Here is a 26,911-nt window from a genome sequence, read left to right on the forward strand (position 1 = left end):
CTTCGCCTCTTCGGGTTTACCGGCGGGTGTTTTGGGTTTCGTTTGCGTTTCGACGGGTTCCTCTTTCTAAAAGTTAATAATCTCAATAATGGAATCGTTCAAAAAAAAGAAAGATATCGCGTCTACGTCTAGGCAAAAAGTATACGATTTGTGTACCTTAGTCTCCTCGGGTTTACCGAGAGTGACCTTTGCTTTGGGTGGCTCTGTTTTCTAAAAATCAATCGTATCGTGTGAGGTATTTGTGAAGCGAACATCGATAAATAGTGTATGTATGTCGTATAGGTTTTATGTACCTTGGGTTCTTCTACTTTGGGTGTGGGTTTGAGTTCCTCCTAAAATTAATGGACGTGAACTTAAAGTATTTGAATATGATTCGCCCGATACGTATCGTGTATGATGACGTATATACGATATGTAAACTGTGTGTACGATAAAATTGCGTGTTCATTTTGTACCTTCTTTTCCTCCTTTCCAACGATTTTAGCTTTTGTGACGGCTTCCTGCTTCTAAAAAAGTATAGAAACGATCAGATTTATTCGCTGTTCGTTAGTACACTCGCGTTAATACAAGCAACGGCTGATACTCGATACTTTTGATATTTTTCAAGAGTAACGCTTCTTAGTTAGGAAATACATTTATATACCTTCGTCCCGTTGGAAATACTGTCCTTTTGTATAGAATCTAACGTAGGTTCTTCGTCCTGAATAACATTCGTACGGATGAATGAAATATACAACAGATAAAGAATAAAAAATAAACAAACAGAAGAACCGTAACAAACTCGTGAGATATTGTAAACTATTGAGTTCTTTATTCCCTGTACCTTAGACCCCTCTGTTGACTTTGTCGATGACCTACGCCGTGTGAGCGGTACTGTTTTCTAAAATTGCAAACGAAGAAACAAAAATTATAAATGTACGAGTCGCGTGCTCGATTAATCAAATTGTTGAAAAATAATAATAAAAAAAATGCTGGTACCTTGCTCGCTTCGTCAAGTTTGCGAGAGGTAGATTTTGGTTTCGCTTCCTCTTTCTAAAATGATCAAAATTAATTGCAGTTTCTTCCTATTAGATTATTCGTCGTTGTGGCAATGATACGTGATATGCATGTAGGTGTGCGTGTGTATGTGTATGTATATGCGCTAACGTTCAAAAATATCCAGATTTCCTTGCTGATTTTCAACGAGATGTATTTCGGTTACAAAATTACGAATGAATCACAGTACAATAATTTTATTCTTTTGAATCATCGTAGCGTATATTTATTGAACGATAGCGTGCGTGCATGTATAATATATATATATATGTAATGTCGTAATATTTTTAGAAATCTAAATTCTATAGAATTTACATATATATCGTATACCGTATTATGTACCTTGTCCGTCGTGACTTTTTTACGAGTTGTTTTTAATTTCGGTTTAACTTTCTCCTAAAAGAAAAAAAAAAAAAGAAAAAAATGTATGTTTCACTTTAGTTTTCAAGCGTTGAGAGACAGAAGAGTATCGATGCTGTTCTACCTCTATATTGTCAATGGATTCGATCGAAGGCGTTTCCGATTTATCTTTCGGTGTATCGGGTTTGTCATTTGTTTCATTTAAATTTGTTTTCCAAGTGTCCTAAAACATGGTCGGTTAATACATGTAAAAAAGAACAGTAAAATAAAAAAATATATTAAAAAACAATTTTTGTATATTACAATTTCGATCTGATTATTTGTGTAGTGAGTATGTACCTCGGGTACTGTGTGCTGTGTCCGTGATAAATCTATGCTAGTCTTTTCTGGCACCTAAAATATTATTCGTTTATAATTCGTTCATACCGAACGACAATCTTTTCATGATGGAAATTTTAATCAAACGAATCGTGTACCTTTCTCCAAATTGATTTAATTTCTGGTTCTTGTGGCCTGTCTGCCCAGATGTCCTACAAATCGTGTATTCGATCATGCGTATGTATTCGGGTAAATTTTGAATAGCGTACGTCAAAAATGAGAGAGAAGGAAAAAAGAGAAAACGAAGAAGAGACGAAAGAGAAGGAAAAGGAAAAAGAAAAAAGAAAACTACCTCTATTTCATTATTTGGCTCTTGTATAGTCGGTTTAGATGTAATCTTTGGCATATCCTGTAAATGCGTATACGAAACAAAATAAAGTAAAAGGTAGTGAATTAGAAATGTGATACTGAATACTACAATCTATATGCGCTCGTATACCTTAACTTTCTTAACCGGTTCAATTTCAGAATCATCTGGTCTATCTGGCCAAGCACCCTGAAATTTGCTTATCTGTTAATATCCGTACTTTCTCTATGCAATGCAATGTACAGTAAAGCCTCCCGTATTCCAACAGAATTTAGTATCAAATTTCTTTGATTAATTCTGTTACAAATACCATTGTTACACTATGAAAATTTTGTCTTGGAGGCTCTACTGTATTGTAAAAAAAGTAACTACCTCTACTTCGTCATTCGATTCTTTGAATGGCACATTAAATTTAGGCTGTGACTCATCCTATAACGAAACAAAAATTGTATCAAAAGAACAGTAGTCGTACACAAGGAAAGAATCAATAGCAACGTTCTACCTCGGTGTTCCTAATTAATTTCCTTTCAGGTATGCTTGGTCGTGGATCGATGGAAACCTAAAATTGTTCTCGTTTAATGTTTACAATCTTTCTCGGTTTTTCCCGACTATACGAATGAAAACGCAGAATGTAAAAAGTTTAGTCGTATAAAGTATACTGTTATACCTCGTGTATTGTATCTTTACTAGTACTATGGGTTGGTGGTGCAGGCTTGTGTAATGACTTTGGAACATCCTAAAATTGTATTTTTATAAGTAATCACCAATTGACTGAAAGTACTATTAAAAAAAAAAAAAAATTCATCCATTCTGTACCTCGTATTTACGAACTGGTAATTCGTCGCGTTCGGTATCCTCCGATCGTGATTTTTCCTACAAACAATTTTGCACGATAAAAGAATATAAAAAAAATTCTGATAAAAAGGTATCTACCTTGACGTTAGATTCCTCGGGAATTTTATATTTAATATGATCTGGCTGTGATCGTTCCTACAAACAATTTTGCACGATAAAAAATATAAAAAAAATTCTGTCACGCTTAATGCCGATAAACAAAGATATCTACCTCAATGCTTGGTCTTTCAGGGAATTCGCGTGTGACGAGTGATGGATATTTTACATTTACCGTGTCCTATAATTGGATTGAAGCGTAATTAATCAGTCGTTCTACAACACGAAAATTACAAATTTTTATGTATTCGCGTACCTCACTTTTTCTAATGGATCTTATTTCCGGCTCTCTTGGCACTGAAGCCCAAATATCCTATAAACACGATTTCTTATGAGCATGTGCGTCTTTCATCGTAATATCAAATCGTTTTCTTTTAAAGAATCGTTTACCTCGATTTCATCGTCAGGCTCGGGCTCGTAATATCTAATACTATCTCTCGGTGCGATCTATAATGTCAGGTATGTATATTTTAATTTCCAACAAATTCTATGTTTTAAGTTCTCGCGAATCTTTAGTGTGTATATTTAGTGTTTTGTGTACCTTTACGTGTTGTGTTGGTGTTAGCGTAGGTCTAAACTTCGGGGTCTCTCTATCTGCCTAAAAGTCCAAAATAACAAAAAAAAATAAAAATTAAAAATTGGTAAATTATATTTTTTTTGCTGGAAAAGAATTGTTTCGTTTGTTTGGCAGATCGTATGGAGGATGTAGTTGAAGGACAGAAATCCTATCGGAAGCTCAACATTGAAATAGAAGCTACCCTTGCTGGATAGCGTGCCAGTGAAACAGATCTATGCCATAAGTAACACGCTGTGAGTCGGAGCTGTCGTTGACGACGACTACTCGGTTCACGTACTACGTTAAGTGAACGCGCCTCATCTTATGTTTTTTCTAAAAGTTCATGCTACTAATTACCTTACAAATTGTAATCAAATATGATACACAACGTATCGTAACGTGTTATATTTTTTTTTATACGCAACGATTACTTAAATACGTACACGTCACACAAATATTTGATATTAGGTATTATTAGCCTTCTTGAGTCATTTGCAAGAAGGTCGGACTCACACACGATACTTACTGTTTCTATTCGTCAGACGAAATTCTTCTAAGTTTACACAAAGTAACTCTTTACGGACATTAATTACGACGTTAATAAGAAGAACCGACAAGGCAGTGATTAAGATTTTAATTCTAAAGAAAAAGACACGGAAAGAAGGGAAGAAAAAGAAGAAAACGAAAACTGATCTTTTACCTTTTCTGTCGTCACCTTCTTTTCAACGATGGAAGATCGCCTGCTTTCTGTCATGACCTCTGCTTCCATCTGTTTGCGCATGAAAAGAAAAAGCAAAGGATAGATTAATGTAAGAACGACAGAATTTTAGTTTGTAATAGAATATTAGTTTAGCCGTGATAAGTGGCATTTGCGAATTAGCATTACGTAGTTTAGGTTTAATTATCCTGTACTCGTGTACCTTTTGCATAGACAAGCGACGCGGTATTATGCGGCCGTCTTCCAACATCTGCGTATTAAAAGTAACAAAGTAAATAAAAAAATGTAAGAAAGCTACTATTTTTCTTTCTATAGTTAAGCGATTTAGCATCTACTCATACTGTTCTGTACACTCATTAAAGGATAAGTACAAAATAATGTTTAACCTTTTCCTCTGTTGCTACTAAAGAACTTCTTCGACTTTCTGTTCGTATTTCTTCTACCTGTTAAAAAAATTAGGAAAAAGGATAAATCAGTGTTAGCTTCTTTATGCCTATATAATAATATTTTATACATGAAAAATTCTACGCAGAAAGTTATACGTATGTGAAAATTCTGTATGAAAAAATGATATAAATTTATTTGACAAACAATTGCTACTCACTCTACTAATAGACTGCTTGCGAGATACCATTTTCTCTGCTTTAAGTTCCTGGAATAAGAAAAACCAAATATTAATAGGAATAAGTAATAGAAGCAAGTAAGTAAAGATTTGAATAAGCATAGTAAATTGAAAGGACAGAACCGTCCTTACCTCCTTCTTTTCTTCTCCTTTCTTCACAATCTTTTTCTGCAAACACAAATTCGTTTAATTTATTTCTCTATGTTTTGATCTAACGAGTAAAATATCTTAAAATTCGTGTCCAGAATATTACCTTTTCAACTTCCTTCTTTTCTTCGACTTTCTCTTCTGGTTTCTTCTGTACAAAAGTAAACCGTGATCAACTCGTTTATCGATCGTTATGAATTGAAATAAACAATGTAACATTCCTACCTTTACAATAATTATACACACGTTTGACGTATATCATACGCTCTCACGAATAAGTTTACTCGTATGTCACTAAGATCAAATCAAATTACATCAAGAAATCAAATTACACAAAACACAGACATGCATGAGGAAGAATAGAGATAGAGCGAAAGAGAGAAACAGGAAAGTAGGACAAATTACAAGTTATAGCTTTTTTTTTTAGGAAAATTTCATAGCCCAGCTTCTAAGGTAAGGGTAAAGAAAGTTTGCTGAAAGCTTAAGCATTAGATTATATGCGAAGAAAGACGAGATATGTGCTTCATAATGATTAAATGATTTCAGATAGTTTTGCTGGAATAGAAACGATCTTAAAGTAACAATAGAAATAACTTGATGCAAAGAGGATGAGAAATAATAAAAGCTGAAACATATCAAGGTTTATCAGTAAAAGCTGAAAAAGTATGTGAAGCTGAAAAGAAGCAGTTAATATCGTAAAAGCTGAAAAGGAGAGCATTTAATTCGCAAAAAGCTGAAAATAATTTTTATCGTTAGAAGCATGCCTTTCATCCCTTTCGATCCATTGGATCGAATCTACAAGCGTACGCATAAAAGCCGCGTGTAATAATTGTTCGCAATACTGTTCTTGCAATGCAATCGGAAAGCCGATTCGATAATTCGAGCGCATACTCTGTCCAAATGAAATATTTGACACTCATTCCTCACCTGTAGAACTTCCAGTTTCTGAAACAGACAAATAAACGATTGTATTTAATATCTTGTCAACGAGATTGTACACAGATATTTCCCAGGCATTTTTGAGTCGCAATCCCTTTTTAATATAGCCAAATAATTTTCTTAATAAGATGCCAATCGAGAAGCATTTTTAATAAAGTAAATAATAATAATAAATATATTTCAGAATAATTCTAACTTTTACAACATAATTCTAATCCCCAAAGGTGGGGCGACGCACGGATTAAGAACCTGGACTGTATATCTTTTGCAATGATTTTTACATAAACAAGTTTCATAACATAATAACATAAACATATGTATGTAGTTAAAACAGGGGAACACAAAGCATTCATACAAATATAACCACTACAAGGAACCATAAAGGGTGCGCGCAAAAGGTAAAATGATGCTGCAGTTTGTATTTCTAGATGTGTGCCGTGTAAAGTAAAAAGGTTCTGCTTCCAAAAAAAAAAAAAAATCACTTTACGAAAAATATGATTTCCACCTTTGTGTGAAAAATGAAAAAAAAAAATTATTCATACCTTCTTGGGTTTGTCGATACCGTTCTGTCTGTTGTCGGGTATATCCTTGAAAATAATTAAAAAAGAAACATCTTGATCAATCTTTCAAAGTTTTAACAAAAATTGTCCTTAAAGAGTATAGAGGAATATGATTATACCGGGTGGTCTAAGGTTTTCACTCGTTCGCTTTATATTCTATGAGCATAAATGAAAAACCGACGTTACGTAAACATAGATCCTTCGAAGTTTTATTTAAGATAGTAGAAAATGAAATTTACTATTACACAAAATTTGTTTCGATTACCCTTCGATTTTGATAATCCATGTTTGAATAACGTTACTTCCCTATTTACGTCCGTAGAATACATGCACAAAGTTCGAGTGGAAAAACCATGGAACGAACACCTTGTATATCAGACACGTTAGAAAAAAGTTGATACGAAAAAATATCCAATGATTAAAAAGATAATCTGAACTGTATGTATATCTGTGTAAATATGTGTAGCGTGTATGTGTGTACCTCTACTTGTGAAATTGCTTCCGACTCTGGTTGCGCGATAGTCGGCTCCGCGGTGCTGGACTCGATTACACTCACCACATCTTCCTCCTCCTCCTCCTCCTCTTCCACCTCCTCCTCGTACTCTTCTTCCTCTTCTTCGTCGGAAACGGTTTTTTTGTCATCGTACCAGATCGAGCTTTTTACCTTTTGTACCGTAATATCGAGATGCAGTTCAAAAGAGCCGAATTATCGTACAGATTAAATGGAAAAGATAATTTTGTTATCGATCATCGTTTCTTTCAACTTTATCGAAAGCAACTGTTACTTCGTGTTTACGTGAGTCTGTGTTCTTAGTGTGTAGCAGGGGATAACTGCTAATTACGGGCAAATATAGGGACGAACACATAACAAAAGGAAAAGACAGGTTAAATCGAAAAATAGTGTAATCGTAAGAACATTCGCTACCTTCTCTTCTTTCTTTTCTTCCTTTTTCTCTTCTTTCTTTTCTACCTTCTTTTCCTCTTTCTTCTCTTCCTTCTTCTCTTCCTTCTTCTCAACCTTCTTCTCCTTCTTCTCTTCCTCTTCTTCCTCTTTCTTCTCTTCTTTTTTCTATAATACGTACAAGGAATTGCATGCAACATTCAACGACATATATGTACATATGTTTCCAATCACCGTGAATTGAATATGGAAACGAACACAATTTACTCATGGATGGGGAGAGAAAATTCCAACGAAGATTTCTGTACGTCTAAACAAATATTGTGCAACAAACTCGCGACATTGCACGTAACTTGAAACATTGGGCACAATTTGTAACAGGGGAAGGAAACAATATCGAGCCATCTTTGATCATTAAGTTTCAAACGTTCAATTTTATCGTCGAATTTCGTGTTTCTTACCTTGACGACTAGTCGCGCCGACGATTCGTCTTGACCAAATTCGTTACTAACAACTACTTTGTATGTTCCCGAGTACGAAGTGGAGGCAGACGTGATTGTCAGTTTCATGTCTGTACCATTGAAAGATATCATAATGTCCTTGGAGGATCTGACTACCGTGGAATCTCTGCAGAAGCGAAAATGGTCCAATAATTTTAAACGACTGTGCAGAAAGCACGTACAGGTAATCGTTTAAAATAATTTATTTACCTGTACCACGTAACGGTAACTTTGCGATCCAGTTTCGAGAGGCTGGCGACAAGTTCGATCGATTTACCCTCCTCGATCGTCTAAAATACAACAGATTACTCAGGTTTTTCGATTCCTTTCTAACGAGAAAAAAATACGCCATGTCTGAAGAGAAGCGGCATAGTCGTCGAACTTTTTCCATAGCAGTGAAAAATGGAAAAATTTCAATTGTGAAACTCACCGCAGACTTCAAGCCGGATATAATCTTGGGTTTCTCTCCTTCTTCCATAATCTCCGTCACTTCTACAACCTGCGACGTTGCCTCTCCCTTTTCGTTGCGAGCTACTAACTTGTATACACCCTTGTCGGAAACCGATACTTGCTCGATCTCTAACTTGACAGCGAATTCTCCCTGCAGGTGTAAATTTCATTAGCTTCACGTTTCTGTTGTCATTAAAGCGAAAGTTCGTTACGTACGTCTTTAACTTGCTCGATGTGAACTTTGTGCCTCGTGTCTTCCTTCACGGCCTTCGTTTCTTTGAACCAAGTACAATCTGGCGTAAACTTGGAAAGGACGTGGCACTCTACAATGACCGTCTTCTTCTTCACGATCTTTATAACCTTTGGCTTTTCCTTGATCACAGGTATAACTAAAATCACACGATGCAAACATGTTATCAGCTCTGTGTACTCGAGAAGCGTTTTAACGTCTACGATTATTCCTGCGATATCAACTCGATAATTAAAAACTCGATTATTAATCGCGTTGCGTCTTTAAATTTCCCATAAATGCGTGAAAAATGGCAAATTATCGATCCATACTAGGATAACGACAACGAAGCTAAGGTATAGGCGAAAACTCACTCTCGACGTTGAGCGTCAGATTGGCGTTCAATTCGCCAAGATCGTTCTTGATATTACACTTGTACAAGCCCGAGTCTTCTGGGCCAGGATCGTTCAAAGTCAATTTGATATAATAGATATCCTCCTTCTCTTTAACGACGCTGATCGAGATCTTCGAAGACTCCTTCACCACCTTGCCGGCGTGAGTCCACACGATCTCGGGCTTTGGATTTGCCTTTACCTTGCAATCCATGATCACAAGTTTACCCTGGTTTTGCGACTGAATACGCGGTTTCTCAACGAACGTCGGACCATCGCCTTCCGGTTCTGGTTCCGCTTCGATGTTCAAGTTCAAATTGGCGTTGCTTTCGCCGTATTCGTTTTTCACGTGACATCTGTAAGTACCGCCGTCCGGTGCTGAAGGATCCTGCAACAGACATTTACATTTATCGCCAGTTCCTATTCAGCCTGTGAATAATTAATTAATTATTAAAGAAATTATCAAAGAAAGACGCTCGTTACGTATCCGAATTTAACATAAAATGTACTTGGCGTTTCGTATGGGAGCTCGTACGACAAATCGTTAGTTCAAATACTACAAATAATTAACAATAACGCTATGAAACGAAAAATTGCTAACGTAAGATTATGATAATATAACGATATAAAATCTCGATGATATTACCTTGATCTCCATGATTAATTCGTAAACGTCCTCCTCCACGGTTTTCGTCTTGATCGAAATCTTGGAAGATTCCTTGACGACGTTGGTCCCACGGAACCATGTGACTTCCGGTTTTGGATTCGCCTTGCATTTGCACTTCATCGTGATCAAGGTACCGGTTTCGTTCGGAATGATACGCGGTTTCTCGACGAACGTCGGCGCGAAACCAGGTCCTTCTTCTGCATCTTGGAAAGATCCAGGGTTAAGCACGGTCGCGAGCAGAGTCCACTTCCGACCGCTCAAACGGCGGAAGCGACTCGTTCAGCCGAATCACGATTTTGGTCGAACCGGATCACTTTTTATTCGACGAAAATCACGATCCAGCTGGTCAGGGAGAGTTTGATTTATTTTAGTGTTAGCGAAACTTGGATGACGTTAATTCTTCTACTATACGTTGTTCCTGCGAATTCTCGAGCTTTCGCGCGAGATTCAGCTGAGGACTCGAAGCGGGTCATGAAGCGACCAGAAAAGGACTCTGTGATTAGTTAGCGATAGCACAACATGCACTTACCTTCCCTTGGAAACAACGAGGAAACATATCCTGTCTGTACTTGTACGCGAATAGCACAGACGTATTCTTCCGATGGTCATTCTTTTATTCGACTTTGTTTTATAAGAAAAACGTGCTAGGAAAGGTGGAAGGTCCGAGTTTCAGAGGGAACGTCTCGTTTGGCTGTCGACTCAGAACGGTCGAACCGTTTCGCAAAAACGCGGAGTATCGTACAGTCGAACTTGGGTAACTCGAGCCTTCGTAGAGTCTCCAGAAACAGTGCAAAAGTCCTGAACACTTTACCCGTTTATCTTACAAATTGTCTCAAGAATATCAATTTTTCTCCGTTCCTTTTCTCTGTAATCCGTACGCAGAAGCGCGGAAGAATCGGAATTAGCCCGAGTTAACTTGCTATAAAACCTTTCTGCAGCTTATTATAGCTCGCTTCTCTCGAATTAATTTCAAATAATTCGAATTTGAATGAAATTAGTTCGACGGATCGAGGCAAGGGTTGAAAAATTCGAGCTACCGAACTTTGACTGTACTTTCTCGGATAGTAAAAGTGAAAAGAGCAAGAGCCAACGAGAACCGCGCGGCATTCGTTGCATCGAGAGGGACTTGCCTTGGAAGTTGAGCGAGATGTTGGCGTTACTCTCGCCAAAGTTGTTAAACGCGTTGCATCGATAATTTCCGCCGTCGGCCTTCGTCGGATTCGATATCTCGAGCGTGAGCAAATACGTGTCCTTTCCGGTTGCCTTGCGTGACATCTTCACGCGTTTGCTGTCGGTGATCGCTTTCTGGCCTTGGTACCACGTTATATCCGGTACCGGATGAGCTTCCAAGATACACTCCATAATCAAAACGTCTCCCTCTTGTCGAATAGTTGGCTTCTTTGGGAAACGCGGTGGTTTACCGTCTGGTATTCTGTGTAAATCCACACGTCAGATACTCGGCTCGATTCTCCGTTACGCGAAGATCGAATCCGCGCCACAGACGTAGTTTGCGCGTTCGTTGTTCGAGTTTCACGGGTCGTCGCGTCGCTAGAAAATATTTCAAAGGAGCTTCCCTCTATCCCCTTCTAGATTTACGATTATTACTTTTATTTATTACGCCGGGCGAAGAAGAAAAAGAAACGAAACATTTGTAGCTCTCTTTGCTTATAACGTCCGGCCATCGAAATGGAACCGTCGAACATTTTCAACGTTCCTCGGTAAATCGCGAAACGTAAGCGAACTTTACACGCAATAACAAAGTTTCTCGATTATCTTTTTCCTTATTGGATTCTGCTTTATATACGTTTTATTTTCAACGAAGTCTCGCTGCTCAACGCTGTTTATAAACACGACCGCTACTGCGACTGCAAGAACCGCGTTCGTGGCACGGTATCACTGCCGGCAACAACAGAAAGGAAAAACTCGTAGCTTTCCGCGAGTACGTAAATCTAGCGACGCGACGACCATCCGGCTCGAAACACGGTCGATGCATACTTTAGCTTGTCACCCCCCTCGAAGTTTAAGTTAATGGTCGCCACACCCTGGCCGTGCTTATTCTTCGCGACGGCTCTGTATTCCCCTGCGTCGCCTTTCGCCACGTTGTCGATCTTTAACCTCGCGAGATGGTACAGCTTCTGATCGAGTTCCAGCGACATGCTGTATCTTCCTCCTTCTTTCACCTCTTCGCTACCGTGATACCTAATTCGTGCCCATCAAACCATCATGTATGCTCAGTGCGTTCGAAGGGTGACGCGATTGGAAGTACGAAAGTTCGGTCGCTAATGACGTTCGACTATCGGCCTCGAGAAATGAGAGACAAAGAGAGAAGGGTAGGGCGAGCGGCATGCTGTGACAGGACTACGAGCTACTGTCTCGATAATTATTCACAGATTTACAGGGTGTGCCTCGCCGATTTTAACGACCTTCACGCACGTTATCACGATCAACGTCCCGAGTAATTTCATCGATGCGCGCAGCTCGTGAAAATATATCAACAGCCATCAGGCAGCTACGTTACGAACGCGTTATCGGCGTTACACGATACAATTTTTATACTCCACTTGTGCTAGTAGTTTAACCCTTTGCACTCGAGGACTTTTCCGGCCGGGCGTAGCAGCTACTCCGGATGATTTAGCGTATTACAGCTAGTGTACAATGATTTCGTATACAACTTAATTTACAAAAACATCATATTCTAATAATTTATCTATATTTACATCTTTGAAAATATGACTTTGTAATATTAATGTAGTATCGAAGAAAGGGGGGTATACGCTTGGTCTATTATATATTTAAGGTATAAACTAAGAATCGTAAGAGTGCTGGGGAGGAGAGAAAAAGAGAGAGTGTAAGTAAGAGTGTATGCCTTGGTGACGTGAAAGCTAAATGAGTATAGGAGTGGGAGAAGGATGCGAGGGTTGAGGGTCAGCAATCTTTGACCTGAGAAGTCAGAAGTTGGAAGGCCAGTGTTAGGGTAAGACGTACGAAGATATTGCAGTCAGTTTTTGTTTTGGGTATTGCTTGTACGGATAAAACTAAACTTAACTTCAAATAAACCATCCTTTCTTGTCCTTGCTGTAGACCATATTCTGATACTACATTAATTTCTGTATCTTTTTGTATGATAGCTTATAAAGCATTCACCAAGATGCATTCTTGGTATAATTAATCTCATCTTTCAACAGTTCGAAATCAAGTTCATCTCCGTTTCAGCTAATTTCACTTCCGAAAACCGCTTTCTTTAGGGTTTCTAAACTGTAATACTTTTGCCATGATCGTGGAATCCGAACTAACGTTGGAGACGTGGTTTCAATACCATAGTCGAACCATAGTTTCGCAGGGATATGGGATTAAATATTTTATCTCCATTTTAAAGTCTAACACTTCCTAAAAAAGAACACAAAGAGCTAAGGGGCCAATTTACCAACCAATGTTCCACTCTTGTCACATAAACAGAGACTATCGCCTCTCGCTCGTCACTGGAGTTGCTGCACGGAACACCGTGGTGACTGACAGTCGCCTCTCGAGCGCAAAGGGTTAACGATTTCCATTAACGACGAATGCCGAAATACTCGACTGGGTTCTATCGTTGAGAAAGAGACAGTCGCGTATTGGTGACCCTCCCTCGGACTTGCACGACGGCCCACGCAGCGAGGCGTTAGGAGGCCCAATCTACCAAGGATGGCTCCCGATTGTACCATCAGGGAGAGGACGAAGGAGTGCCCCAGCAGTAATACGAAGAGATGGTCCCGGGACTTTCCTACCAATCGTTAGGACGACCACCGTGTCGATTTTAGCCGGTACGAATCCGCCAATATCCGGCGCCCTTCCCCCTGAGGGGGCGGGGTGCCTATGAAGGTTTCCTCCACGAAAAGAAAAAAAAGAAGTCGCGTATTGGTGAAATGTGACTTAAGACGTTGATCTTGACGACGTACCTGTCGAATCGTTGAAATTCGTGAAGCTTGCCACATGCTATACCGGATGTTAAAAGAAAAAAAGAAATCGGCCGATATTTGCAAGATACGATTGTTGTGATGGTCCCGACGTACTTCCGCGCTGTAGACGTGCACGCAATCTTACCACTTGACACTCGGTTTCGGGTCGCCGACTAATCGACATTCGAAGGTGATGGTGTTACCGTCGTCGGATTGCCTTATCACCGGTCGTTCGGTGAAGGTCGGTTTAATACCGTCGTCAGGTACGGGCGCCTCGTCGCCTATGTTCATACAAACGATCTACGTGTCGAGAGATCCCTTTACAATATCATTGCTGTCGCTTAATCCCTTCGCACCCTTATCTGGTTCAGCGACCAGGCAACCAGGCGCACGGTTCGACATTCAACCCGTACTGCTTGATCTGGTTGCGGAAGGTTTAAGCTCTTCGATTCAAGGTCAGAGCTACGTATCGATTCGAAGTTGCGCTAATATCTCTTCTCTACTTATCGCTTTCGTTGGAAACAGACTGATTCGCCTAGCAAACCGACATCTCCTAACTTAGGTTGCTTTTCATCGTAGTCGTGTTCATTTGTTCGTGAAACACGCGTTACTTTACCCTTTCTCCTGCCACTGTTTTTCTTTTTTGTCCTGTCCTGTCCTGTCTGTACGATGGAACGACGTTTGTCTCAACGTCGTAGGAAAGTCTGACTGAACGCGGTCTAGCGTTTCCTTGCCGATGTGATTACGCTCTCTCGGTTATTTACATTCTCTTGTTACTACATAGAAAAGCTCATGTACGTTTACCACTCCATAAACTCTTTGGTAAGTGCGATAATTGGCTAAGCGAGTCAACCCTTACGTTGCGTAATTCGTTTCTTCGACATTCTCGACATTCTCGAGTGGCGTCGACCTTGGAACAGGAAAACACGGTCCCTCGATCTTTCATTTTCTATCTTTTATCTCGTCCTTGTACGTTATCGTCGATCTCTGCGTCGACGAAACAAATTACAACGGCGAATGGATCAAAGTCCGATCGCTCGATGAACGCGTGAACGCGACAGCGTTCGTCTAATGATCGAATATCGCAGCGTAAAGGTTCATGAAACGTGAAATCAAAGTATATATCTACGTTTGTTCGGTTACGATTCAAGTCCGTTTTAGCAAAGTCAAATTAGTCGATAATCTCTTAAAACACATCTGAGCGTACGCATGAGTATATGTACGTTATACATGAGTCTAACATCGAATGCTACTGTTTCTATCGCGTAACGAACATTACACGTGAGAAATTCACACGGCAAACGTTGTTCGTGCCGATGAGAAGACAAATGTGTACGTGGTGACTGTAGCAACCTAACGAAGCGTCAGCACGAGGCGATCCGCATCCCATGCACCGATTTTATCTTTCAACCGTGCTGAGACCAGTTACGCGTACTATTTCTTCTTTCAAAGATTTTAACCGAATGGAAGATGTCTCGGGTCGTTTCGATGGTCGTAGACAACGTTGAAATATAAAGATCGCGCTAGTTTTCTTATCTATCGGATGCGTGGAATGCTAATCGAAATTAATACGTGATTCAAGCAGCTTTATCGTTACGGATTAATTAGAATTCAATTTGCCATCTATGCTGTCGATCTATGCGGAACTCCCGATAATCCTTTTGCTTTTAGTCTTCTTTTAGATTAAATTGGGCTGTATATCGTCGCTCCGTCGAGCTAACAATCGATACGTGCTCATTGCTCGACCGAGGTAAATCATTAAAAAATAAATACCACACGTACGGATGGAGACAGAATATGAGAAGAAAAAAAAAGTGTAAGGTGGGTGAGAAGAAAAAATAAAGAATAAAACAGAGACAAGGTCGAAGAGAGGAGAAAATGCACAGGACAGAAATTCAGAGAACGTGTGAAACGTAGAAACAAGATAGAGGATCACCGATATACACCCCGAATTAGTAGAGACAGAGAAAAGTGAAAAGGTGGATGACGGTAAACCGGTTTACATTTCTTCTTCAGCGACGGACGTATCGTTGGAATTTCTACGGCTCGTCGATTCGACGAAGGAAACAACGGTACCGTGCACGTAACTACGAGGAGAAACGTAAAACGAATTTCTTTGTATTTCTTTCGATGACGCGAACGTGGCGTCGAGCTGATGCCACACTACGGATCGAGCAGGAGTAGGAGAAGAAATGTAAACCGGTGCCATCGAGTGTTCGAGCGCGTGGATAGCGACAAAGTGAGCTGATTTTATATTATACTTACTATCGAAGTTTAGGGAAATAGTGGCGTTGGATTCGCCGAGCTCGTTCTTCGCCGTGACCTTATATTTACCAGCATCCTCGACGGTCACGTTTTTGATTTCCAGAGTCGCGAAGTACGAGTGGCCATCTTTATCGACGGTTAGCTGAAACGTTTCGACGGTGTTTGATAAAATGTTAACGTATTTGTGCTGTTAGAAACACAGGATATAACGATTCGTTGTTTAGAGCCAAGCGATCGTTCACGATCGTCGGAGCGTATCGCTGGTCGAGCGAGACTAATAACTTTTCATACGTCGATGTTGTAGCAAAGCTAGCGACGTACGAAAGGCGACTAACCTTGTGCCTCGGTGAATCTTTAACCAAACTTCCATCGTGAAACCACGTTACTTTTGGCGTGGGATCAGCCGTGATGCGACATTCGAAAAGTAATCGTTTACCGTCGTCTTCTTGTCTGATAGCAGGCTTCTTCGCAAAAGTTGGCGCGATTCCATCGATTTGTCTACAAGAGCGGATGAAAATTTAAAGTGGACGTAAAAGTGTTACTTTCGTTGGTGACATATCAGAGCGCAAACGCGAGTGTAATCTCCACTCTTATCATCTCTGTTAGGCGAATAAACGTCTTGCGGTGTTAGTAAGCGCCGCCTGATTATCAGTAGAACAGGTCGGTATTTGGTCGGACGAGCCAAAATTCTCCTACCTATGCAACACGATACTTTCGCGAGCAGAAATACTAATCGCTAACGTTGTATCAACGCGTTGTATGTTATACGTAAGAAGATTAGTGAGGAGACTCGAGCTTACTTCTCGAAACGTTCACGAAACAGAAAAGTCGTACGCGTTCGTTAAATTTACCATAAAGCGAAACGCGATCTGGCAGCACCGATGCCACCACGGCGATATCTTTTGTTTTGTTTAGACGTCGCATGCACGAGTCAGACGTATCGTACTATGGCGCCGTTGTTACCCAGCAGGAACAGAGGCCCCCGTAATGGCTCGTTCGAGAGACGCTTCGTCTACCAGAAGCTCGTGTAAAACGCGAGATCAACGAACCCCTTTCATTCAAGCTGCATTTGAATCGGAATTTCCTGCTGAAATATCGCGTCGTTTCCACATCCTATTGCGCGCCCTCGTACTCGTTCTAGCGCGTAAAACGGCCAAAGTATAATAAGCACGCTCGGTAGTTCGCTACTATGACGCGGTGGAGCGGAGCTCGGATCAATTTGCCGTTACTGCCGCGGCATTTGACGAAAATAAAAAGAATAACGAAGCGAAGCGATCGTTCCAAAGTGTAAAACCAATAAGATGGCGCGATAGGAAAGAACGGTAGCAGAAGGGAGGAACGTCGAAACTAACTTTAGCAAAGAAGTAGGCTGCAGCTGTTTCCTGCGGCTTCCACGCTACGGTCAATTAGCTGATTCGTCTCGCGGATCGTGATTCGTTCTCGTTGCAAATCGGAGGGAAAAATTTCGTCGCGGCGGAAACACCACTCGGGAAAACGTAGATTTTCGAATCGGAGAAGGATTTAGAAAGGTACGGGCGTCAAAGGCTCGCGTTACTTTTAGAAATTCACGGGAATCACGTCTGTTGAACGGATCCGAAAATATAACATCTCGCCAAGCGCCTCGTCACGTTCCCGAAGAAGCAACTTTCGACCCAATTTCTACCTGCCTTAGAACGTTCGCCGAGCGAAAAATAATCCCGCAAAGATATTTCCCCGAGCGATGTCACTGAGACGTAACGCGTCACTGCGCGTGCACGCGTTCAACACGCTTGCAGATAAATATCGACACGTACGATACAGCGGATCATCGTACAAACGGAGTTTAGAACGTGGAGAGACACGTTTCCACCGACCGCCTCTTCGTTCCTCGACTTCGACTACTTGTCGATCTCTCGGAACCGAATCGTCGTATCGTCGAGGAAGCGAAGGAATCGGTTGAAACAATTCGACGTGGCAAGGGTCGCAAATATTTCGAAGCTGCCACGAGCGCGTACATAGATACTTTTTGATGAAAAAAAAAAAAAAAAAAAGAAAAAAGAGGAAGATGTTCAGGCAACGCATCGAAGATAGACAGACGGTCCGCGAACAAATGTCGTCGGTTAAAAGACCGAGAATGAAAATAGAGGAGAGGTTCTCGATTCTATTTCCACGTCGACCAGTCAGACTCGTATGCGTGGGCAGAAGAAGAAAACTGAGCGATCGGCCAGCTAGAACAGCCGTGGCTGTCGGTTTCTCTTATCGGACGAGCGCGTGAGCGCACGTGAACGCGTCCAGAAATAGCGAGCATTCCGCGACGATTATTATTAGTTAGCCGCATTTGATGTGCACCTAAACATTGTCGACGAAACCGTTAGTTTCGTTGCGGTTGCTTCCTATCCTGTCCGGTATCTTTTATCCCGTCTTTGGTTAGTTCGTTTTATCTGATACAGGCCACGATTCCGACAAACGGTTGGTTATAATCTTAAATGTAGGTTATAATCACTCGCAAGCATTCGCTGGTATTCGTTGAAAGCAAGCAGATCACTCACCCCTCTCTGCTCAGATCTTCCGCCGCTAAAACCATAAAAAAGAAAGAGAAAGCGTAGTAAGCGAAGCGTTTGGTAGATGAGACGCGTAGGAAAGAGAAACACAAGAAGCGTTAGAACAGCGAAATAAAAATGAAAAAGGAAAAGAAGAAATAAAAGACAGAGCCTGGAGAAGCGACAAACGTTCATCATTTCGAAACGCAATCGATCGTCGAACTTACTTCTCTCTAGGCTCGTCGACAGCTGGAAAATAACGAAACTTTATTTCGAATCTTTCGAATTGAATGGAGACGAAGAGAGAAAGCGTTAGGTACACGTGAAACGTAATAAAAGGAGAACGGTATTTCGGTTATAAGGACACGGACGGTCCGAGACCGAAAACGAAGGGGTCAAGAACGTATCTATTAAAAGAACAATCTTTCGAGTAGCGAACGTCGAAGTAGCGTGTAACGCGTTGCGCAACGTGACGCAATTTACGATAGGGAGGAAAAGAATAAAGAAAAAAGGTGGCAACGAGAGGCAGGTACTCACGGCTGAAGTTCAGGTTGATCGAAGCCGCGACCTCGCCCATCTTGTTCTTGGCCTTGACCTTGTACAGGCCAGCGTCGGTCTCGATAACGTCGTCGAGCTCCAGAACGACCAGGAACTTGTTCGTCCCGATGCTCTGCATCCTGAAATTGGTCCTCGCATCTGCGCTGAGTTCTGTCTCGCCTCGATACCACGATATCTCGGGTTTAGGCGCGCTGATCAATTGACACTCGAAGATCAGCCGGTTCCCATCGTCCTCCTGCCTTAGTTGCGGCTTCTGGGTGAAGCTCGGCGCGAAATCGTCGGCGACCCCCATGGTGTCGGGTCGCCTTCGCCCCTCCTCCCTTTACCGCGAATTTCTCGGGTGGCGCGCCACCCTCTCGCCTTAGAAATCGAGGACTCGCTCGGTTCTTTGCTTCTTTTCGTTGCTTGCCGACAAATCTCGTCTGTCCGCTTCGAGTCGGTTTAAACGGCGCCGACCCGCGGCACCATCCAACCGTTAGCCTCCTTCCCTCGCTGATGACGATCCTCGTCAAATCTGTCGATCCGAAAGATCGTCCCGGTCAGAATTTAGCGATAAACGATTTTCGTATCGGGCACCGTGGAAAGATACTTTGGTTGGAAAAACTGTTGCTTGACGAAATAAGGGAATTCGGTGTTGAAAGGGTTGACAGTCGTTGCTAAATAGACGTTTGGTGAAGCAAAGATTAGCGACCATTAAGTCGAGCGATAGATTAACTTGGACGGGTCGAGATACAAGAACAGCTTTTGATCTCACAGTCACGGGTAATGCGAGCCAAATTATTATATTTCGCGCGTTACATCCAAATTCAAGAAAAGATATATCGCCACCGAGGAATTCAAAATAGATTTTATGTAATTCGAAAAATGTCCTACCACCGCCGATATCTTTCGTCGTTTCTAACTTCCGTTCCACATTTACGCGTTTCTTTCGACTTGTGTACGTTCTCGGACATTTTCGTGTCCTACTTTGCGGATTTTCAGGCTTTCGGAAATATTCGAAGCGCAGCGTAAGAGTCGGCGGCGGAATTCCAGCGAACGATAAAACCAGACACCAATGGGAAACAACGTTCGGAGCAATCGGTATTTTCGTGGAATCCGCGACTCCAAACGCGGGTTTTCAGGATTTTCCAACACGTCCAAGGCCGAACAATGACGCAACACCTCTATTATTAATGCGACTCTTGGCTCGAAAATAGGTGAACCAGTTATCTCGGTAATCGGTTATTATGTTTGGCATCTAATAGCGAAAATGTACGCGTTTGATTTACGACGCGTCTGGCGAATCGAAAAATCTTATCTAAACGCCTTCCGAAAAATCTCCGTCTCGTGCCATGGAAAATTTCCTCCACCACGACCACAGCGAGAAAAGAATTTACGATTCGGAAAATCATCGATTCCTTCGTATTTAATCGACGCGGATGTAACGTTCCGACGCGACGAATACAACTGCAAGGTACAAAGTAATTTCGTCGCGATACCAAGCGTTTACGGTGGCTGCGACGAGTATTGGCACGTCGTTGTATTTATCGTAGCTTCTCGTTAATTAGGTGCGAATGGACGAAACCTCGCGACGTTCGGCACGCGGAGAAGGCTTCGTTTCCAGGATGAAGATACGCGTCGATACCTTTTGCAACAGCGTTGCGATCGTAGAATCCGAGGGCGAGAGATGGGACGCGGCAAGCAGCATAAAAATCCGAGGAAAGAAATGCAAATCGGAACGAATGCACCAAATGTTACAACGTCACGGTAAGACTTGGCAACGAGCCTCGAGACATTCCTGAGATTGCTCGGCTTCGTAACGCTCGTTCTCATTCTGCTCCTTTCCTCCGCTTCGTTCTCATCTTCGCTAACACCGTACTATCCGTTTGGCCGTTTAATTCGATGGAACGTAACTTGGCGCGTTGGTTTCTTCAAAATCATCTTGGATTAAAATCAAACTGAATCGACAGAGCGGAGGATACGAGGAGGTATCTCTGCTTGTAACGTTCTGTTTGCACGCGGTACTCGACAAAGAAGGGGAAAAGAGAGGAGAGATAAAAACAGGGAGGAAAAATAGAAAGCTGCAAGCGGTCGAAAAGGATTTGCCCAGCGTTCGATCAATAAAGAAAGACGATCTGGGTTAACGACCTGGATTTTCGTTCTACGAAATTGAGATCCGAGCCCGACCTTTCCAAACGGCAAGTTCCTTGCTCTTTGTTCGAGATACACTTCTGACAGGAGAGTTCTACGCGTGCCAAGTGAAGAAGGGAATGACCGAAGATCGAAAGGGACGTTCGAAGACGAACGTCGCGCGTTCAGCGATTTCTAAGGTTTTCTCGGCAACCCGGACGATACTCCTCGTCTCAAATATTCCACGAGTCTGTGCGTAGAAAACTGTCCAGATTTTTCGATCGAACGGTTCGTAATAATCGATCGACCAAGTTAACGATCGCGCGTCGATTCGACAGGACGTTTGGCAGTCGCTTAGATCGAAGGTCGTGGTTGGCCGTTTCAAAAATAGGTACACGGATTTTTATGAATGGAAGAGAACGAACGAACCTTGATCGGTATTCGACGTTATTTTCGAGACAATCGCGTTCGATCGACGCGTAAAGACGTTGGGCGAGCTTTTTTACGAGACAAGCTGCGAGATTTTGGTCGTGGAGGAGCGCGACGATCGATGGACGAACAGGTGTTTAGCGATGTCTCAATAGTTTGGTTCGCTAAGACTTGGCATAATTTTATTGTCTCCTCGCGATGTAATATATTCGATGACAGACTGGCCTAATAACAAGTGGCACAATGTAGAGCCGGTTATAAAAAGCATGGAATGAATGAAACATCGTTTAGCAATGGCGAGACAGAAATATCGAACGATGTCGCGGCGTTAGCCGAGAGAAGAAGTTAGCCGATGTAATTTTTCTCGCTGTGTTAACGGTGTTACGCGGCGCAGAGAAATATCTCCATTCGCTGTAATCTTTGTTCAAAGTTTCGCCAACGCCATTCCACCGCGTTATTCCGGAGAAAAAAGAAATCCCCCCCTTCCACGTGATTTTCGTTTGCGTTTCCAAATATCCGAGGCACAAGTGGGGAAAAAGGGCGTCAAATTTATATTCGTGAAAATATCTGACACGGTATATCGTTAAAAAAAAAAGAAAAAAAGACTCTATCGTAATCTCAGTTCGCTTCTGAAAGTAGCCGGAAAACTGTGCTTAAAATATTATCGGATTCCGATCGATATCTAAATTGAAGAGGATCCGAAAGCGAGGGAGTAGGAAAATTCATCACGAGGAAATGATTCACGTTTCGAATTACAAGCACGGAAAGAGTATTAGATCATCGTGGGGCTAATACCACGGTAAGCTCGGCAAGTGCACTAAATTCGACCTAGAAGTTAAAATTATTGGTCGAGGCATGCGTTTCGTCGCTCTCTTCTTCCGTCTACGCTACTATTTTCCCTGCATCGCTCTTGTCGCAACGTCTATTTCCGTGGACTGAGTCAAATCTATAGCAAGAGAAATCGTACCATCGTCGAAATGTTGCTGGTCGCGAAATTCTTTTCTTCTCTCGCGTACGTAGGAACACGAGCCACGAAGATTTAGGAGGATACAGAGAGTATTTATAGCGCTAATCGTACGGAACGAGCATGTCGGAAGGCGCTGCGGTACAAATTTTAAATTGCCCGTGAAAGATACGACGAGACTGAAGGAGTAAACGATATATCGATATTCGACTATGACCAGCGAAGATCAAAACAATGAATTAGTCATCCGTGCTAATTTCAACCAGGCCTGACCATCAACAGGTGTAATTTTCAGGTTGGCTGACCATGAAGTTTATAAATATCCTGGAATTATCAAGCGCGTCGAGCGTACGCGATCGACCATGAATTTTTGACAAATCGACATCCATTCGTTCCAAACGTCCGTTCGTATTTCTAACATACTTTTAAACCGATCTCTTTTCCACATTCTTCGGTTACTTTGCCAGATTTTCTCATCGATCGCCTACTTTGTCTGTTTATATTCGCGCATATACATATATACATATTATATTACTTGTATGTTTATGTTCGCGTGCGTGCAAATATTCTACCCGTTTCTTTTTATCATTCGTCTATTGGTTTTCGCTATTATCGTCGATGGTAGCGACGTTCTTCCGCCGAGATAAGAAGGAGAAGATCTTGAAAGGGGAAAGAAAGAGACGAAAGAAGGCCAAAGTGGCGGTTAGATGATCGGGAACGACGATCAAACGAATTTGGAAAAGCTGCGAGAGAAGAAAAGCCGACGAAGCGAGAAGAATACAGTTGAATAGACGGTTGGAACGTCGAACGAGACGACGAACCGTTCCTCCTCGCGTTACGCCCTTCTAAAAATAAGTATACTTCGAGCCTAGATACCTAGATAGTAGTCTACGAATAGTTTTCGGTGGTCGAACGCGAACAGACTCGTGGCAATTAGTCAGCAAGCCGCTAGACCGCCGTTTCGATCACGAACCATCGAAATCTCTTTCGATGCATCGTTATTCGCAACGGTCCGCTTCTGGGCCCACGGCGCCTCGTCCTCTTCTTCTCGGTGCGACACGCGTGTCAAGGTCGTCGTACCGATCGTCGTCGATTCCACGATTTTGTCTGTCGCGAGCGGAATTTCTCGCCGTTCGAATCTATCGCCGTTTAAGATCGTCGGTACGATCGATAGCACTCGCGCATTACGTTTCGTCGACTCTCGCACTTCTCGGATTTCCACGGAAATCTTCGAATCTCGATTACGGTTGCAACAATCGGGCAAGATTGCACGTAACGCGCACAAGAATCGAAGAAACGTCCAGCTGAAAGAGAATAGCTTACGCACCGGCGTCCTGATCCAACGATCTCCAAGGGAATACGAACGAGTACAGCACTTGGTGGTGCGGTCGCCAACGAAACGTAACACTTTGAAGCACTGAAGCACCAAAAGCACCCACGATTCACCATAGACGAAGGTGGTACAGGGTATACGTTGGAAGGAAATTGCGGAAGACGATAAAGGAAGAACGAAAAGGGGATGTTGAACGCGATGGCGAAGGAGGAAAGGGCGCACTGTGTACTTCGTCCATTTTCGCACATTCGTATGCTCGCTCGTATACCCTCTCACGATCAAGGATCCAGTCTGTGAAACGGGAAAACTTACTTGAAGCGAGCGGTGAAATATCCAAATAGTTAGACGAGTAAATACGGTCCGTCGATGGCCGTGCCGGCGTTAGAAATCCTCGATTGCAGGCACCTTGGGGGTATTTAACGTGGATCTGTGGCTCGAGTGGGTCGAGCTCGCGGCTCGTCGATCGCGCACTTTGATTCTCGAAAGTCGAAGTGAAATTACGCGTACGAACGTAGAAAAAAAAAAAGAGAGAGAAAGAGAGAGAGAGAGAGAGAGAGAAAGAAACGAGTGAGGAAAAAAAAGAGAGAAATTTCTTTGATATTCGATCGTCTTTGTCGTGGTCGTCGTCACTGTGTGGTCGTCGCTCCGTTTATAACGTATCCTGTTCGTTTGGCCCTGTCTCTTGTCTCTTCTTTGATACGGAGCGCCTGTCTTGGCCGTCCCAGTCACCGGGGCCCCGCGCGCCAACTAACCACACGAAATATCGCCGTGACACCTCGACGTCGGGTCCAGCGTCTCTGCGTCGGCGCAACTTCCACGATAACCGCTCCTGCCCGATCTCCCCACCCTATGAACGCCTACGCCGTCGAATTTCGAGGCTCGTTCCTGACACTGAGGCCAGCCGAGTCCTGCGCGATCGTCGACTACCTGACACGCAGGATCCACGTCACCCACAACGTACACACCCCTTTCGCCAACCTCCGCCCAGTTTCCTCTACCAACATCCAGCCCTCCCTCTACCATATCCATGCTTTTCACCATCCACCCTTTTTTCTTGGCACTTACCCTGCTATTGAACTTGAAACCTCGTAATTAGTGGGGGATCGAGGTATTCGCAACCAATGAAGTTGACACTACCGTGCGAAAATAACAGCGGACGCGCTCTTCGTTTTACCTTCGCGTTTTACGACCGTTTGTTCTTATTCCGATGACTCGAACGAACCAACGTCGTCAACTTTCCGTCGGTCGGATCGATCGACGAAGATTATTCGAATCCGAACTGATCTACGAATCTACCGACGAAAGCGATTTTACCGGAAACTCGAAAGATTGGCGATCGAAAGCTTACACGGCTTAAAGCAGCTTCGGTTGGAAAGGAAAACGGTCCGAACGAGACTCGACTCTTCCTTCTCAGGTTTCTTTGTTTCACCGCGGAAAAACGCGGCACGCGTATACGGAGGATACCAGTGGGATAAAAAAAGAAGATAAATGACCTTATAGCAGGTTAATTGCTGCTGCAACCAAATTAGCCGGATGACGGAACGTCGGAGAAATCAGCGTGCAAGAATTTTACGTCGACGTCCTCGAGTCGAAATTAGACTACGTGTAGCGGTTTAACGATTATTCTTACCCTTAAATATAATCAAAGAATGTATCTCATCGGGACGGATGAATCAAGAAGAGCATATTTAACGGTACGTTCGTTTATAGACAGCACCAAATTAAGCATCTACGTTTCAACGATTCAAAGTCGATAGATATCGAAGGCGCGCTGTCCGATATCGCATCGATGCTGAAAAACTTTGACCATAAAATTGTATTCCCGGACAAAGGTGGAAAGATATCAGCGTTGGTAGGAAATAGAACATCGTACGAAGAAGGAGAAGTGGGTCTTGGCCACAGCCCTCGACGAAAATAAGTTTTCCGGCCGCATCGGTACTTTCGACCACTAATCGACCTTTTTTTTTTCTTTTTTTTTTTTTATTTTTCATTTCGCAAACGTCCTCATCGTTGATATAATTTCACGGATAACGGCGTTTGATTCACAAGTCGGTAAATCCGCGAGCGCGCTTTACTCTGCGGAGTATTCCAACTTCTATGAGACATTTTTGGCCAGCTTTCAAAATTTCGATCGAGTACACAGCGATCGATACACGATATCTGCTCGAATTTCCTCCGATTCTCGTCTGACTAATACAATTTATATTTCCACGCGCTCTCTTCTCGCCGAGCTACCCCGCCACCCACTTCTCCCAACACTCGCCGTATACCTTCTCTTTCTCTTAGCATCGATTGTTACCTTTCGCGTATCAAGCATTTTCGATGCGAACCTAATTAACATTCGGAGACGAAAGTTTCCATGGAAACGTACGCGAGGAAGCTCGCGGATCCTCGAAGGGAACGCAGTTTTCCTGGAAACGAGAGTTCGCCAGTGGCAGAGCGAAACGACCCGATGGTCGACGGAGGATCGACGAAGAATTGGCGAGAAAATGGAAATGAGAATACGCGCGATGGAAACGAAAAGATCTTTTATTCGTACGGAGAAACGTTACAATACGTTCTCGCGTGTGATTAACAAACAAGATATCGCAAAAGAGATAAAGAGGAAGAGCTCGAAGGAGAAATCTCGCACGCGGTGTCGAGATACGAGTCTCTCTCGGTTCTGGCAAGCCAAGCACTTTTCTAAATATACACGATCACCCCTCACCGCCCAATCTATCTTTGCGTATTAGAATCTATACCTAACGACCTGAACACTCGCGCTTCCATCGTTTCACGTCGCGGATATCCACCAACTTGTTCGAGAACTGGTCGATCTACCTCGAGATTATGACAGCCCAACCGTTACGATTAGCCAACATTTTCCTTCGTTCGGAGCCGTAAATCGATTACGACCGTGCGTACTATGCAAATTAAACAAATAAAATGTCTCTTAAATGCGTGTGCTCGTAAATACTCTGCGATACGTTATGTCACGAGAGTTGAATTACACGAGTTTTATATCAGCTTGCTGCACAACATCTATGCGCCAAAGCGAAATCAAGCGAATTTGATTTACGACCAGCATCTGTTTGCGTTATGCTTTTG

General features: G+C 42.4%; 1 protein-coding gene across 15 annotated transcripts in view; it reads right to left on the bottom strand.

Annotated features, from left to right (window-relative positions):
• Positions 1 to 24,584, bottom strand: part of LOC122572843 (twitchin) — a 79,035-nt gene extending 54,451 nt beyond the window's left edge. For 3 of the 15 annotated variants that reach the window (XM_043738476.1, XM_043738458.1, XM_043738432.1), the window contains exons 1-24: positions 24,137 to 24,583; positions 18,969 to 19,503; positions 18,659 to 18,680; positions 16,248 to 16,410; positions 15,913 to 16,054; positions 13,793 to 13,928; positions 11,708 to 11,911; positions 10,843 to 11,144; positions 9,692 to 9,909; positions 9,028 to 9,433; positions 8,641 to 8,813; positions 8,405 to 8,575; positions 8,185 to 8,264; positions 7,936 to 8,101; positions 7,499 to 7,642; positions 7,055 to 7,237; positions 6,556 to 6,600; positions 6,002 to 6,019; positions 5,181 to 5,225; positions 5,060 to 5,095; positions 4,910 to 4,957; positions 4,692 to 4,748; positions 4,288 to 4,356; positions 456 to 506 (exon numbers count right to left, since the gene is read on the bottom strand). In XM_043738476.1, the coding sequence (XP_043594411.1) occupies positions 456 to 506; positions 4,288 to 4,356; positions 4,692 to 4,748; positions 4,910 to 4,957; positions 5,060 to 5,095; positions 5,181 to 5,225; positions 6,002 to 6,019; positions 6,556 to 6,600; positions 7,055 to 7,237; positions 7,499 to 7,642; positions 7,936 to 8,101; positions 8,185 to 8,264; positions 8,405 to 8,575; positions 8,641 to 8,813; positions 9,028 to 9,433; positions 9,692 to 9,909; positions 10,843 to 11,144; positions 11,708 to 11,911; positions 13,793 to 13,928; positions 15,913 to 16,054; positions 16,248 to 16,410; positions 18,659 to 18,680; positions 18,969 to 19,281 (3,192 nt within the window). In that variant the 5' untranslated portion in view covers positions 19,282 to 19,503; positions 24,137 to 24,583. Of the gene's footprint in view, positions 67 to 156; positions 211 to 293; positions 333 to 455; positions 507 to 643; positions 701 to 823; positions 881 to 978; positions 1,033 to 1,377; positions 1,432 to 1,519; positions 1,619 to 1,698; positions 1,789 to 1,871; positions 1,926 to 2,065; positions 2,123 to 2,212; positions 2,270 to 2,452; positions 2,510 to 2,582; positions 2,640 to 2,747; positions 2,817 to 2,896; positions 2,954 to 3,013; positions 3,071 to 3,146; positions 3,213 to 3,287; positions 3,345 to 3,421; positions 3,479 to 3,572; positions 3,630 to 4,287; positions 4,357 to 4,507; positions 4,556 to 4,691; positions 4,749 to 4,909; positions 4,958 to 5,059; positions 5,096 to 5,180; positions 5,226 to 6,001; positions 6,020 to 6,555; positions 6,601 to 7,054; positions 7,238 to 7,498; positions 7,643 to 7,935; positions 8,102 to 8,184; positions 8,265 to 8,404; positions 8,576 to 8,640; positions 8,814 to 9,027; positions 9,434 to 9,691; positions 9,910 to 10,842; positions 11,145 to 11,707; positions 11,912 to 13,792; positions 13,929 to 15,912; positions 16,055 to 16,247; positions 16,411 to 18,658; positions 18,681 to 18,968; positions 19,504 to 24,136 lie in introns of those variants that run through there. The other 12 variants (XM_043738467.1, XM_043738448.1, XM_043738440.1 and 9 more) reach the window with 10 other exon arrangements.
• Positions 24,585 to 26,911: the final 2,327 nt, after the last annotated feature.

Source organism: Bombus pyrosoma, linkage group LG2 (assembly GCF_014825855.1).
Source record: "Bombus pyrosoma isolate SC7728 linkage group LG2, ASM1482585v1, whole genome shotgun sequence".
Lineage (NCBI taxonomy): Eukaryota > Metazoa > Arthropoda > Insecta > Hymenoptera > Apidae > Bombus > Bombus pyrosoma.